Genomic DNA, 14,559 nt, shown 5'->3' on the forward strand with positions numbered 1-14,559 from the left:
TTAAACTCACAAGCGGATAAGCACATTTAAGCTAGTTTTCAACCCTCTCCCCAAAGCCAGCCATATAGTTTGAGACGTGGCTGTGTGCAAATCTCCACTGGGATTCAGGCACAGTGGAATGGGAAAGTAACCAGTGCAAGTTAAGCTATAAATAGTGTGTGAAAACATCTACTTCCCTGATAATAAATGACACCAAAAATGGTGTCTAGTTCAGAAATGTCCTTAATGTCCTTTGTGTTGTGAAATAGTGCATTGAGCAATTGTTAGACAGATTAATTTAAGCAAGCAGAAAAGCAAGTTAAGCAAGCAGAAATGTTTGGGAATAGTTTCAAGTGTAATTTGAGTGTAATTCAAAAAACACAATGTCCCCGTTATACATCTTACATGTACTTGCAGTACCATAGTAATAGTAGATTATGCATAATTGCAAGCAACTAACCCTTAAAAACAAACCATAACCATGTAGTAAGTACATGTAGTTAATTGATATATCTCAGTGATTAAAATGTATTATAACAGTAACACCTTAAAGGGTATAAGTAAACACCTTTTAGTTCACCCAAAAACGGAAAAAAATTGTCATCAATTACCCACCCTCATGTCGTTCCAAACCCGTAAGACTTTAGTTTATCTTTGGAACAAAAATGAAGATATTTTAATGAAATCTGAGAGATTTCTGATGAACTTTTTGAAGCATCAAAGTGGTAGTTGCATAGACTGCCAATGGAGGGACAGAAATCTCTCAGATTTCATTCAAATATCTTCATGTGTGTTTCGGAGATGAAGTCTTACGGCTTTGGAACGACATGAGGGCGAGTAATTGATGACAGAATTTTCATTTTTGGGTGAACAACCCCTTTAAAATTAAAATGTATAACCAAACCTTTTTCAAAGCAAATAAAGCGATACGCCATGAGAGGTCCTTCGATAACAGTGATTTTTGCATTGCATGGATAAGACCAATAACAATATGATAAATTAAATTAATAATTGCAGCTGTTGATAGTTTACAGTGAACATGCTGTAGAAACTTGGCACATTGAAACAGAACGTGTGGTCACAGGTGTGCGTTTATTAGCATATTCAGGCCTTATTGTTTAGGTTACTGTATAGGTAGTGCAGTCATTTTAAAATCATGCCAGTAGTTAATACAGAAAGGAAATGGTTGCTAATGTTGTTTCATGTTGACCGTTCTAAAAACACCCAAGACAGTTTATAGTCAACTATCACCTATCTGCTTTTGAGTTGAAATGCATTTCTCCCCGCAGCGCTGCATTCTGCTTTTTATTATTATTTGCAAGAGCTTTGCAACACAACACAGTTTGCTTGCCTTCTGCTACCTGCCAAATTCCCTTATTTTAGTTCTGCTTTACAGGAGCTTCACTCAACGCCAGTGAACTTGCTCTTTTTCTTTTAACCACATTTTGTGGCTGATGTTCAAACAAGCCAAAGCTTCAGGAAAAATGTTGAGCTCAAAGATGCATGGTTTTCCCTACATAAATCACATAAAATCATGAGCTACATGCTTTCTCAGGGCGGTGTTTTGGGAAGATACGTGACTCTTAGCTGGTGAAGGGCTTTATCGGGCAGGCCATGCAAACCCTCATGTTTTTCTTCCTTTGTATTGAGAACTTTATATCACATCAACTGAAACCATTCTTTTGACAGTTTGGTCTCGTTCACTGCTTACATGATCCCTTAATCGCCGACGAGACTATAACAAACAGGGACAATCAAAATCTAACCCCCCATCTACACGTTGCGGTTTTGGAAAGCTGTATCCTGGTAAATGGTCATTCTTAAAGCCGTTTGTTGTGATTCTCTTGATTATTTCTCTTGATCATGCTTCAAAATTCATCTTCTCCTTCCCAATCACCAAATTCACCAATGGTATCGATTCATTCTGGGTATCACTTAAAGAATCGCGGGCTTTCAGGCCAGAGAGATGCTCAGCTGGTCGCCATCATGTGTTGGTCATGTCGAGTCTCAGAGAGTCGATTTCAGCCATTACTCCATATTGTGTGTCGTTGGAGTCGAGCATCAGTGTAAACACGCATCCTCTATGAGAATGTTAGTTTGTAGTTCTAGACAGTGCAACTTCTGTATGTATTGTTGGTTTGTGAAAAAAGTTCTCATATGGTATGGTTTCTTTCTTTTTTTTCTTCAACAGAAAGCATGAGGCCATAATTTTCTGTGCTGTGAAATCTGTATGCCTTGGCCAAATCCAACTGGCAACAATCATTTGCAATTAAATGATTTGGCTTGATGTTTCTTTAGCTCCTATCTCTGGCATGTAGGATTCAGTTATACCTTAGTGTTCCCTACGCTCCAGTGCCCTTATTTGTCTGAAAACAGATCCTCGGCCAGAGGTGTAGAGTGCACTTGTAGCACCCCCTAGTGGACACACTGATCACTGTACTGTCTACCTTGTCTTAAATGTGCACTAAGTAACTTTTTATATCATAGTAAAGTTTCAGACAGAAAGAAATTGACAATATGTCTGACAAACGTTTAACATGATCTTCACTCGCATGCTGTGTTGGGTGCAACTCGTTGTTAAGTAATTAATTACTGTAATTTAATTACTTTTCTCTTGAAAATGTAAAGTAAGGGATTACTCTTAATTTTCTGTAATTTAATTACAGTTACTTCTGATGTAATTTAATTAAATACTGTTTAGACTATGGGACAAATAAAATATAAAACAATAGTGGATTTAACATCAAACTTTAACGTCTAATGTAAAAATTTATGTATTTTTAATGTAAATTTCTCCCTTTAAATACTTTGTTCAGTTCAAGAATAATTTATGCAATTTTATTTTATTTATCTGAAAGAATTAAAAGAGCGTTTCATGTCTATCCTTGTATTGTTTAACTGGTCGAGGTTGATATGGGACAGTAATTAGTGTTGTAATGCAGTACTTTCTAGAGAGAGTAATTAGTACAGCAATCTAATTACACTGTTGAATATGTAATTAGTAGCTAGTAATTAATTACTTTTTTAGAGTAACTTACCCAACATTGCTCATATGAGATGAAGACTCAGTATAAGATCAGTAATACCCCCTTTATTTTAAAATAAACAATATATATATATATATATATATATATATATATATATATATATATATATATATATATATACACACACACAATTACAAAATAAAGACAGTACACTTTTGAATGTAGAATAAATTAATCACAGGTGACAAATATACTGTACCTGCAAATCAAGTATGTCTATAATAGTGATTATTATGGAAATCTTGTACTTTTGCATCATGCTTCCTCCACGCCCGCAGGTGGCAGTATATGGTCTAGAACTACCATAGTATCAGCTAGCAAAACAAAGTAAGACTGACTTTGTGCACCTTTAATGACATACAGTGAACTGCACCGCCACACTCAATATTCTTTCATGATCAGTCTTAAATTAGCACAAAGCCACAAATGAAACCAGTTGGATTGACCATTCATTTCACATCTTCTGGAATGAAACCAATGTTGTGTCTCAATCAAAAATTGTTTTATCTTAATCAAATGGCTCAGCATGGCAACAAAGGAAACTAGGCGATAAACAGAACAGAAGTATAGTCTAACTGGACTGTGACAATGTTGACATTTGACTCGCTACTTCCACCACACATTTGATGGCTATCTTTTGCTACTTTGAAAGCGGCGTTACAGTGCTGAGGTTTCTGATGTTGCTCTGCTGTGTGTGTGCCACTGATAAACATGACCGTATCACGGAGGAATGACTGTGCTCTCTGTCCGTGTCCAGTTTGGAGATTCCCAGCAGCTCCGGCTGGTGCGGATCCTGCGCAGTACGGTGATGGTGCGGGTCGGTGGGGGTTGGATGGCCCTGGATGAGTTCCTGGTGAAAAATGACCCGTGCAGAGGTAACGTCCACCCAGTTTATGTTGTACTCAACTTTAGCCCATGGTGTTCAGGCGGGTGATTTAATTGCATTGACATCTTCAATAACTAAATTCTTCAACTTATTTGTAAAGTGTTTTGCTCCAACAGTTCTGTTCCAAAACCTAGTTGAGTTTCCTATGTGTGTGTGCAGCATTTTAACACATCATAGACGCATTCCCAATGTGAAGGCAGTTTCATTATCATTACTGCCAAGATACCTTGTTTTAACCGAATTCAAAAGTAGAATCACGTCCTTCATGGAAAAGGCAATCCAATATAGCATTGCGACAAGCTACAAAAAAGTATAAAAGATAAAAAATAGTTCAGTCTTATTCATAAATGGACTATTGGGTCACTTGTGAGGTTTATTTCAGTCAAGACACCTGCCAGTGTAGACAGTAGAAAGCATTGCAGCTCACTAGGTTTTGGAACAGAACCTACAGACAGCAACATAGTGTCGGCCCAGATCCTGGCCACATCTGGTGCATGTGGAGTCAACGCGTACCGGATCTGGGCCGGATCTGGGCCGACACTATGTTGCTGTCTGGGTATGCATAGTAAATCCAGAGTTTAGTGTCAAATAATTAAAGAATTTTAATGTTTACAAAGAGAACATGCTGATGGACATTCTTATGTAAGCTGTAATAATTTGTTGTGGCTGAATCTTTTCTTCCTGCACTCTGATTGGCTGTTTCTGAGATTCTTAAAGCTTGCCGGTTTCTTCCCATGAAGCTTTTCTTTCAGAATTTCCCTTTTCCTGCTGCTTTGTTAGTGAACCCTATTATCGTTTCTTCTAGTTCACCACCACGGGAGTAAAATGTTGCGCTCGGAATCAAATTCTTCAATTACTCAGTCTCCTATAGGTTGGCAACTCTCACACTTTCTCTCCTTGCTCAATCCCAGTGGTATGTGTGCATCCCTGTGTGTGTGTGTGTGTGTGTGTGTGTGTGTGCTGCAGTGATCCCTGAATGGAATTCTCATTAACATTAATCTCACGCTTCCCTTTCCATTGTGCTGCCTGGGACTGTTTAGCATGAGGTTTTGTCTTGCGTCATGTGTCCTCTCTCGCTTTCTCTGCATGTGTTTCCTGTAGCTCTGTTTCAGTGCTGTAAAACTTGCTTGACAATCTCATCTATGCAAGATATGAATAACTCATCACATTGAAGTGAAAAATACACGATAAACTTTAACTTTAAGTTTTTCTAAAATGCATTGTCTACTACTTAATCCTATTCTACTATACAATAATATATTTATATGCAGCATCAATGTTTTTCATCATCTTTTTATCATTATTATTATTATTTTGCCAGTGATGTGAAATGCATGCAAGTCATTCCCTACATCAAACCAAAGTGCAAAACTCTGAAGTGTGTTTTGCTCATTTGAGTGAGTGCTCATCAGTCCCCAACCCGGTCAATGATTCCTTCATAAGACCTTCAACTAAGACCAGAACCTTTCAGAAATAAGTTCCTGAAACTTGAAAAAGTTAAAGTTCAGTTAAAGTAAAGTTGATTTAGAGCTCTATGAACAACATATGGCTTGCTGATTGTTGATTACAAATAATAATAATCATTTTGACTTGAATATGTCAAACAGACCAAAATTTGTTCACAGTAATTATGATAGGGTGATTAAATTGATTTATTTATGAATTTTACAGATCAAATTATATATATTTTTTTTACTAAATTGACAATACGACTACATTTAATCGACGATACACTCTTAAAAATGAAGGCTCTTTATTGGCATCTACGGTTCTATGAGGAACCTTCAACATCAGTGGAATCTTTCCATTGCACAAAAGGTTCTTTATAGTGGAAAAAGTTCTTCAGATTTTTTAAATGTTCTTCACACTAAGAAAAAATGGTTCTTTAAAGGAAAAAGGTTATTTGGGGAACCAAAAAAGCTCTTCTATAGCATCAATGCCAAAACATCCTTTTGGAACCTTTCATTTTTAAGAGTGTACATATGCTGTACCTTAAGTTGGACTGAACCCCAAATGTTCAGTTCATTTCAAGTTAAGAGCTTGTTTCTTTAAACTCACGCTGAAGGTTTTGGTGTGGTCATGCCTCTCTGCTCACTAACACTGTGTGTTCTTCCTCCAGCAAAGGGCAGAACCAACGTGGAGCTGCGCGAGAAGTTTATTCTCCCAGAAGGCACCACCCAGGTGATGGCCAGTTTCCGCTACAGAGGTCGAAGGTCACGGCCTTCCTCGAGAGGCCCCTCCCCTAACAGATCCAACTCAAGCCACAGCTGCCCCGCACAACCCAACCCATCTGGCGCCAACACACCCAAGGTATGCTTATCGTTGATAGGGTTGCAGAGAAATCCGTAACTGCTCCATGTTTTTGTCACATTCTCCTGTCGCCAATCATTAAGCTTGGTTCCGAAACCTAGTGAGCTGCCTTGCTGTCAAATCTTAGTGATTGGTTTGGAACGCTCTACAATGAAAAAAAAAAAAAAAAACTCTGTGCATAGTACATATATAGCACACTGATCAAAGTCACAGTTGATTTCAAGTGAGTTTTGTCAAATACCAAGATGATTAACTCAAATTACTATGAACAGGAGAAAGCACAACATGCAATATTGCAGAATAAAGGCCCATTCACATCATGGACGATAACCATAACCATAAATATATAGTCCTAAAAATCATTCTTAATATAAAAGAATAGCAGATTCCATCATAACGACACAGAGGAACGATATCGTTGGAATCACTTTCAGAATATTTTTTCTAGCCAATCAGAATCCATCCTGCTTTAATGAGCTCAAGCATTTAAAGCGGCAGACGACAAAACTGCAGCATGCTTAGAATAAACAGAATGATATCATGCGTTGGTGTGGACGCTAATATAGTTATCTTTATAGTTATCATTCTTGGTGTGAGCGGGCCTCAAGTCCTGTCTTCTAAATAAAAAAGCCGATCGCCAATTGCTAAAGTTTTTGAGATTTTGGTATTTCCCTACTGGAGTAAATAAGAGGTCTTGCATGGCATGCAGGTTATGCACATCAAACTTCTCTATTCTGTAAAATTGCTTCCGGTTCCAGTCTTTTGCACACGCTACGTTAAGTATGGAGTTGTTTTACCCAAGACACCTTCAAAGAAGCTACCAAAGATGAGCATAAGCAATGTCCATCGCATATGCTGGTTGACATATAAACGTTCTTCATTTGGTCTTCTGTCGAGTGAACTGACTTTCCTTGAAAGGCCCTTTGGTTTGGTGTTAGTATTTTGATAAGCTTAAATACATAGCACACACACAAATGTTGTAAAAAAAAAGTCAGTTTAGACTATTTGTATCAATTTTTTTTTCTGAAGTGAATGAATTATGTTTAGAATCGATATTTGTCTCACTTCATTGTTGATATCAAATATAGAATTTGTCCGAAAGACAATATTTTGGAAAGGCAGCATAAACATCTGTATCTATGATCTAACACTACAAAGGGAGCTCACTAGGATTTGGAACAGAGCCATTGACTATCCCATCATCATTTGTTGAAATATAATTGTTTCCTGTATTGTCTTTCTTTTCTGTTTTTTCTATTGCTACCCTTTGTATGTGGTTTATCCACGATTGTTTCTCACAGACTCCCCAACATTTAACCCGAAATTATGATAAACCCTGGCTGACAAACAGCAAATCAGCTACTCCTCTTAAATCATCTGACTCCTTTGACAGCCAAGGGTCGTCCAATGAGGTATAGTGCTAAAGAAATGAGTGGCAAACCCCCATCTAACCTCCGTCTCCTGCTCCTGACCTCTGTTTCTGCCCTGTTACTGATCTAATCACTTCCTGTGTGGATTTGTAATTGAGTTCAGTCTCTATTTCTGGCTTTGCGATGATGCATGGAAGGGACTCTGCTGGTCCGCTATTAAGGCGGATGTGTTTGCTTAATTCTGATCTTTAAATCTGTCGCAAAGAGGATGGTGTGATTGTCTTAAATTAAATCAGCTTGATCTACAAAGACAAACTGGGCCTTTTCTAAACAACTTTCTTCTCTAACTGTTGCCACTAAAACTTGATGCTTGTGAGATCTTTTCTACATCCAGAACTCGCTCTCAACTGTTTCCTCTCTTTCTCCTGGTGTGTATGGCTGAATTTGATTCAGTGTAAGCAGTAAACTGTAATTTTGTTTGTCTTTCATGCATTAATTCCATCATTCTGACCATGTAATGTACACGCTGCAAAGTTTTGGAATTAACAAATTCAGAAGTGATTCCCTTAATGATTGTGATGTGTATGTTTGTGTAATACGGGAATCACTCCTAAAACCGTCTGTCCAGTTAAATGTTTCAGTCAGGATTTCTGTTATGTCAAATGTAGATTTTGTGTTTTTCAGTGCAGTTTTATTAGGGACTTTTGCACCAGGTAGTTCTAGGAACTCAGTTCTAGGAACTTGCCTCCAGGACGGTTCCACGAGAACTACATTTCCCCTAGGGACATTTTCCTGGTTGCATTCGCACCGCCAGTAGGAACTCTGAAGTGATGTAAGCTACCTGACATTTAAACAACTGGAGGATGGAGGATGCCGTGATCACATCTGTGTTTGTTACTCAAATTACTATGAACGAGAAAGAACAACATGCAATATTGCAGAATAAAGGCCCGTTCACACCAAGGACGATGACTATAACCATAAAGATCTAGTCCTAAAAATCATTCTAAATATAAAAGAATAGCAGTTCATGATAACGGCACGGAGGGACGATATCGTTTGAATCACTTTCAGAATTGTTTTTTTCCAGTTGATGGACGATAAAAACATTGACAGCCAATCAGAATCAATCCTGCTCTAAAGAGTTTGAGCACGTAAAGTGACAGACAACAAAACTGCAGCACGCTTAGAATAAACAGAATGATCTCATGCGTTGGTGTGGATGCTAATATAGTACTTTATAGTTAGGATGCTAACTCTATAGTTGCTAACTCTAGGAGCTAATTTAGTCTAGAATCATTCCCAGTCCCTGCGGTGTGAACACGCCAGAAAGTGGGTACTTTCAGCAATAATTATAGGAACTATGAAAACGTTCCTCTGGTGCAAAAGTCCTTATTGCCAGCATGTTAGGTATAGATGTCTTAGACACCTCTTCTGTCTGTCAACGAACAGTCAATTACCAACTACATCCTCATTGTCCTGTTCTAAATGGCCCATTTGTTTCTAAATCATGACATCTTTCAGAACACCCCCATTCAGGGCAGCAAGCTTCGTCTTCCAGGATATTTGTCAGGAAAAGGCTTCCAGTCGGGAGAGGATGGAACCCTGATTAATGCTGCAGTCATGAAGGCCAGAGGTCAAGCCATGGGTGAGGCGGACAAACCTTTTGCTCTTCAGAAAAGTTGATATTGACCATCTGGTTTTACTGTACTTCCTTGTCATGTTATTGTGAGAGTGTAGAGGATAGGTTAACGCAGACTGTTTTTTGCACGGTTCACACACTATCTGCTTAAAATGATTTTCTTCCCGACCCGACCGATACCGCTAAATCCTACTAATCTCACATTTAAAGAAAACGAGAGAGTGATTGGGGATAACAAATATAAATGTTGGCTATACAAGAATTTTATTGTTATTTGTGTCTTATTGTGATGCTGTCAACAAGTATAATTTTAAAATCTTAAAAATTTAATCTTTTAAAAAAAAAAAACATCCATGCGAGAACAGAATGTCGCTGACTGATGACGGTTTCAGTAGACTACATCTCTCCTTCAGAGTCCAAGCACAAAGGCTGGATGTTCTATCTGAAGTAGTGTTGTCAAAAGTACCAACTTCGGTACCAAGTCGGTACTGAAATTCTAAAAATGTGACGGTTTGAGCGCTGTTGAGTGGAATCATAAACACCTCTGATTGGCCATTGCGTTTACACGCTCATCGGATATGACTGTGATTGGCTACAATGAACGGGAGCGTTTGAGAGTGTTTTAAAAAAAACAGAAGCGTGAGTGTTTGAAAGCACAAGCAGGAGTCTATCAGCGAACCAGTCCTGCTAGTGTGTCTGTGTAAGCGCTCGGTGACAACATGTTTTTGAAGCGCTGATCATTGTAGCCAATCACAGACATATTTGATGAGCGCGTGAACACAATGGCCAATCAGAGGTGTTTACGAGGTGTTACCGCTAACGTCTTTCACTGGGAAATTTAATCCTGCGCCGCAAGAAATCGGATTGGGTCCCGTGGGAATGCAGACCTCTAGTGTAGAGTTCCTTTGATCTGTCAGTTCTATTATTCAACTATTCATTTCATCAACATATAGAAATATCTATATCTTAATAGCTCATCTTTAGCCATGAGCCGTTGTGTTAATGTCAGTATCATCTGATCCGTAACTGGCTTTAAACTTTCTCCTCAGGGTTGAGTAAGATCTCCAGCAGGCCTGGCAGTAAAGCGGGAAGCCGAGGGAGCAGTCGGCGCGGCAGCGACGCCTCAGACTTCGATATTTCGGACATCCAGTCAGTTTGCTCGGACGTGTCGGAGAACGTGACAGACTCAGGGCGGCCACGCTCATCCTCTCGCCAACACGGGGGGAAGCCCTCCAAGATCCCAACTCCCCAGAGGAGGAGCACCCCTACTAGCAAACTGGCCAAGACCAGCAAGAGATAGTCAAGAGTCCAGTCCACAGAAGGGGTCACGTTACAAGCCCCCGTTCTGACAGCACTGGTTAGCGCACACGAAACCCAGACTGGACACACGTAGATTCACACTAAAGACTGCAAAGTGTTCTCATTTTTAAAAAGCGTAGCGAGATGTAAATTATTCTGTTGTGAACGTGAAAAAGGAAGTTCATGTGGAGTGCGTGTGTGTGTGTGTATGTGTGTGTGGAATGCAATGGCTTTGTGTATTTGTCCTGTACTCTATGTGAACGTCATTAATATTTTGTTTGATCGCTGGGAAAGATCAGCGAACACAAGAAGACTGTATGTTGTTAGGCTACCTAACACTTTTCCACATGTCCGTGTCGAGGGAGAAGCTGAATGTACAGTCATTTCCTCAAGCGCACATGCTTGTTGGTGATAATATGCCCCTGTATTCTGCCAGGACACCACAGTTATTTATTCATCTATTTAAAGTGCAATGACAAGCTGCTGTTATGCATTTAAAGGGCAATACAATAATTCCAACTGTAACCACTGCAATCATACACTACAACTAATCCTGATCATGGCCTTTAAACTTATAAACACTCGTCTGTAGCGTCCGCTGTATTGTTCGTTTCATCAAATCACAGATTGTGTGCCACCGAACTGTGACTACAACTTTCTGACTAAAAAACATTCATTAAGTGCAATCATGCCTGTGTATTCTATGGTTTCTTTTTGCCTGAGTGATGCAAATTACTCAACTTTTTGTAATAAATATGCTTGCAGAAAGCTCAACAATATACACAACAATCACAGACTTGCTTGTTTCCATTCACCCCAAACTATCTGACTTCTGAACAGGCCTGAGATTAACAAGTCTTAAGAAGAAAATAAAAATGTTTTATGAGAATAAAATGCCATGTCAGCCTTGTAGCCTCTGGCAGTCCCTGTGCCGGTGAATAGGACCAGATGTAGATGCCAGATGGCCTTTAATGTTGGATAGATTAATGTTAGTATGTCAGAGTGTAATCAGATGAGCTAAAGTGAGGACAGTGTTGCTGTGGTGTTAATCCTCAACATAGGATATGGACAACCAAGCCTTGCACAACACCAGACGGAAGGGAAAAAAAGTTAGTTCTGCACCAATCACTGGCCGTTTGATCAGCTAATTCTTGTCAAGATGTATATTCTCTCAGAAATATGTTATTTATCTCCACAGGATCTTCTCAAGTCATGATAACGTGCATGTTTCCACATGGATCCAGTGTGTTGCATCATAAACTTGGGAACGAAAGTAAAGACTAAACTTTTTCCGCCATGAATGGCATTTTTATCTCCATTTATTTTCTTGAAGCCGTCAGATCTACTTTATTTTTACCACTATTTACTGTACAGTTTATTTGATAAATAATTTGATTTTTACCATGGCAAATGGCTAATTGTGGTTAAATCACTGTTAGAGAAGGTTTTGAGTGGTTTGTAGCTTTTATAAAACGACAGCTACTGCAATACGATAAGACAGAGATTCAATAATTAGTATAATTGGAATAATCAGTTCTTTCACCCAGTGATAGATGGATGAAATCTATTCTATTTTGAGTGGCTATGCAAAAAGTTCCTGATTTGCTGGCTTCTTTTGCAATTTCCCACAGCTGAAGTGAAAGGCACCGGGTTGATATACAGTATAATGAGTGCTTAAGGGAAGAGTGAATCACTGGATTTGGTAAAGTTGGCAAAGTTAGTGGCTTCACTGGCAGTAGTCTTTGTTTTAGGCTCGCAGTGGACCACTAAAGCCTCCAAAAATGATAATGAGGCCCATAATGACTCAACACATGCATCAAGGGCAAGGCCCATGTTCCATCTGAAACTATCCATGTTCAAAAGAAGATACAGTGCTATAAATGGTGATTCATTATGTGAATACAGGCTGGCCTAATTATGTCACCAATGTCCCAGAAAGCATTAACAGCTGTTTCTCAAGTACAGTAAAGATGTTCTCGCCACATCCGGTGGTTATGACTGATGTTGATTACTCAAGTCCTAGGGGATGAACTGATAGGATCCACAACGATTGCCATGAGCATCCCGGCAGAGTGGCTGGCGGCTTGAATAGGATAATTCAAAAGGGTTGAATCTTTAAAGACTGTCAACTGATACATCCATCACAAGTGGACCCTGGGAGACAAATAAATACTGGCGTCGCTTGACAGAATGTGCTCGACAAGCCAAAGCAGATGGAAGTGCATAGCAGGACAAAAAGTGGTGTGGGTTTTGTGGACGACTTTGTCAATAGGCAGACAGTATTTTAGAAATGACAACAGTTGAGAAAATGTCGAGGGAAATTAAGTTGGATGGTTTTATTAAGGTAAAGAAGGCAGTGTTCATGTGGAGGAACCACATACTGTATCTAAAAAAAATTAAAATAAAAATAAAGATGAGATTTTAGGTCATCCCAAGGCCAATGGAAAACTTTAGGAATTTTACTTTTTAGAGTCGAGCTGCATCCCAATTCATTAATGTGAATAATGCATAATGTAGAATTACTTGTAAAGTTAAGATCATGGTAACCCACTAGTAGCCTAATGACTCAAGTGTTACCAAATCCATCAAAAGGAATTACTATTCAAAACCTTACAAAAACCTCAAAAGATTCAGTAGTTACTAGAGTCATCATTCTGTCAGGACATATGATAAATGGGCAAGAACTCCCTGTGCATCCATGCAGTCTAGCATGAATCAGAGCAGCAACAGAACAGAACCAGACCACCATCCAAACTGGATGCTAATTGTCAATCGTATTTGATGATAGTGGTCCTGACAGAAACAGAACAGAACCAACATGAATGTATTGCAGATATCATTAATGCCAAGATTTTAATGTACAACATAATTCGAGAATTTAGTCTGATTCGAGGGGAATCAGAATACCAAATCCTGACTGAGAGAGGAGGAGCTGGGGAGAGAGGAGGAGCTGGGGAGAGAGGAGGAGCTGGGGAGGGAGGAGGGTAATTTGCTCCTGAGAAACGCGATATCTGCTGATAATACTGAAGGAGCTTATATATGAATACAGTGATAGGCGTCGTATTCCTACAGGTAGAGGATCAGCTGAGAGTCACTGATGCGAGCTTGACTAACGTGACCTGCCAGATTTGATTTAAAAATACATCAAGTAAAAGGCAAAACAACACTGAAAGTAATTCTATGAGAAATGCTGTTTGTACAGTAGCTGTCCTGGATTTAAAATGTAAAGAAGTAAAGAGGCTTGACCCAATCCCTTATGTTAGTCTTTTCTGTTGCTGTTCTTTTAAAATATCTCTTATGAAACATATATATCTCCACTGAGGCCTGGTTAATCGTTTAGGAGAGTAGGTCAGTTTGTGGCCTAGAGAATGTTTGCAGAGCTCTGCTAGTGCCTATCTGCGACATACTACATCTGTCTCCTAGTGCGCTATCTAGACAGTGAGCCACTGTCTACCGAAAACTTAACAGAGATACAGTTTGACTTTTCTTGTTTTTGGTGTCTATCCTATCTGAAAGTTCAGCTAGCAGATCTAGTTAGTTAAAATTAATGATGAAATGCTATTTTTTTTTTTTTCATAATGATTTTATCGGTCTGCCCAAAGTGGAAGAAAATAAATATAATCTACTTGTTATGAAAACAATCTGCATAAAAACCTAGTTGTCATTTTTGGGGCAGCAGCCATAGAATATGTACCAAACTGCATGAAGCCTCTGTGATGCAGCTGCCACACATCATGATCACCTGAAATGTGCAGAAACGCACCAGCATGGATAAAAACGTCCCCAAATGCAACGTCTGACTGCAGAATGACTGTGTGAAGAATGTGGAGGTCAGTGTTTGCATAGGATAATGTGCTGGAGGGATGAAGGCCTCGTGGGCCCGAGGGTGGAGTGGAGCTCATGGATCAGGTTTTCTTCTCAGCAGGTTTAGACTGAAGTCACATTGGGACCAGAGATGCTTCTTTAAAATTGCCTATATGATCACTGCTGGAACAGCCAAGGACCAATCTGCAGTGAACAGCTTCA

At 39.2% G+C, this 14,559-nt stretch overlaps 1 protein-coding gene across 1 annotated transcript in view; it reads left to right on the plus strand.

Annotated features, from left to right (window-relative positions):
- The window catches only part of dst (dystonin), a 201,468-nt gene extending 190,146 nt beyond the window's left edge, over positions 1-11,322 (plus strand). Inside the window, exons 98-103 of the mRNA XM_084093588.1 lie at positions 3,784-3,901; positions 4,718-4,825; positions 6,032-6,222; positions 7,524-7,634; positions 9,117-9,240; positions 10,284-11,322. Of these exons, the coding sequence (XP_083949714.1) occupies positions 3,784-3,901; positions 4,718-4,825; positions 6,032-6,222; positions 7,524-7,634; positions 9,117-9,240; positions 10,284-10,534 (903 nt within the window). The 3' untranslated portion in view covers positions 10,535-11,322. The remainder of the gene's footprint in view (positions 1-3,783; positions 3,902-4,717; positions 4,826-6,031; positions 6,223-7,523; positions 7,635-9,116; positions 9,241-10,283) is intronic.
- Positions 11,323-14,559: the final 3,237 nt, after the last annotated feature.

The sequence above is a fragment of the Abramis brama genome (assembly GCF_963993115.1).
Source record: "Abramis brama genome assembly, chromosome: 19".
NCBI classification, from domain to species: domain Eukaryota; kingdom Metazoa; phylum Chordata; class Actinopteri; order Cypriniformes; family Leuciscidae; genus Abramis; species Abramis brama.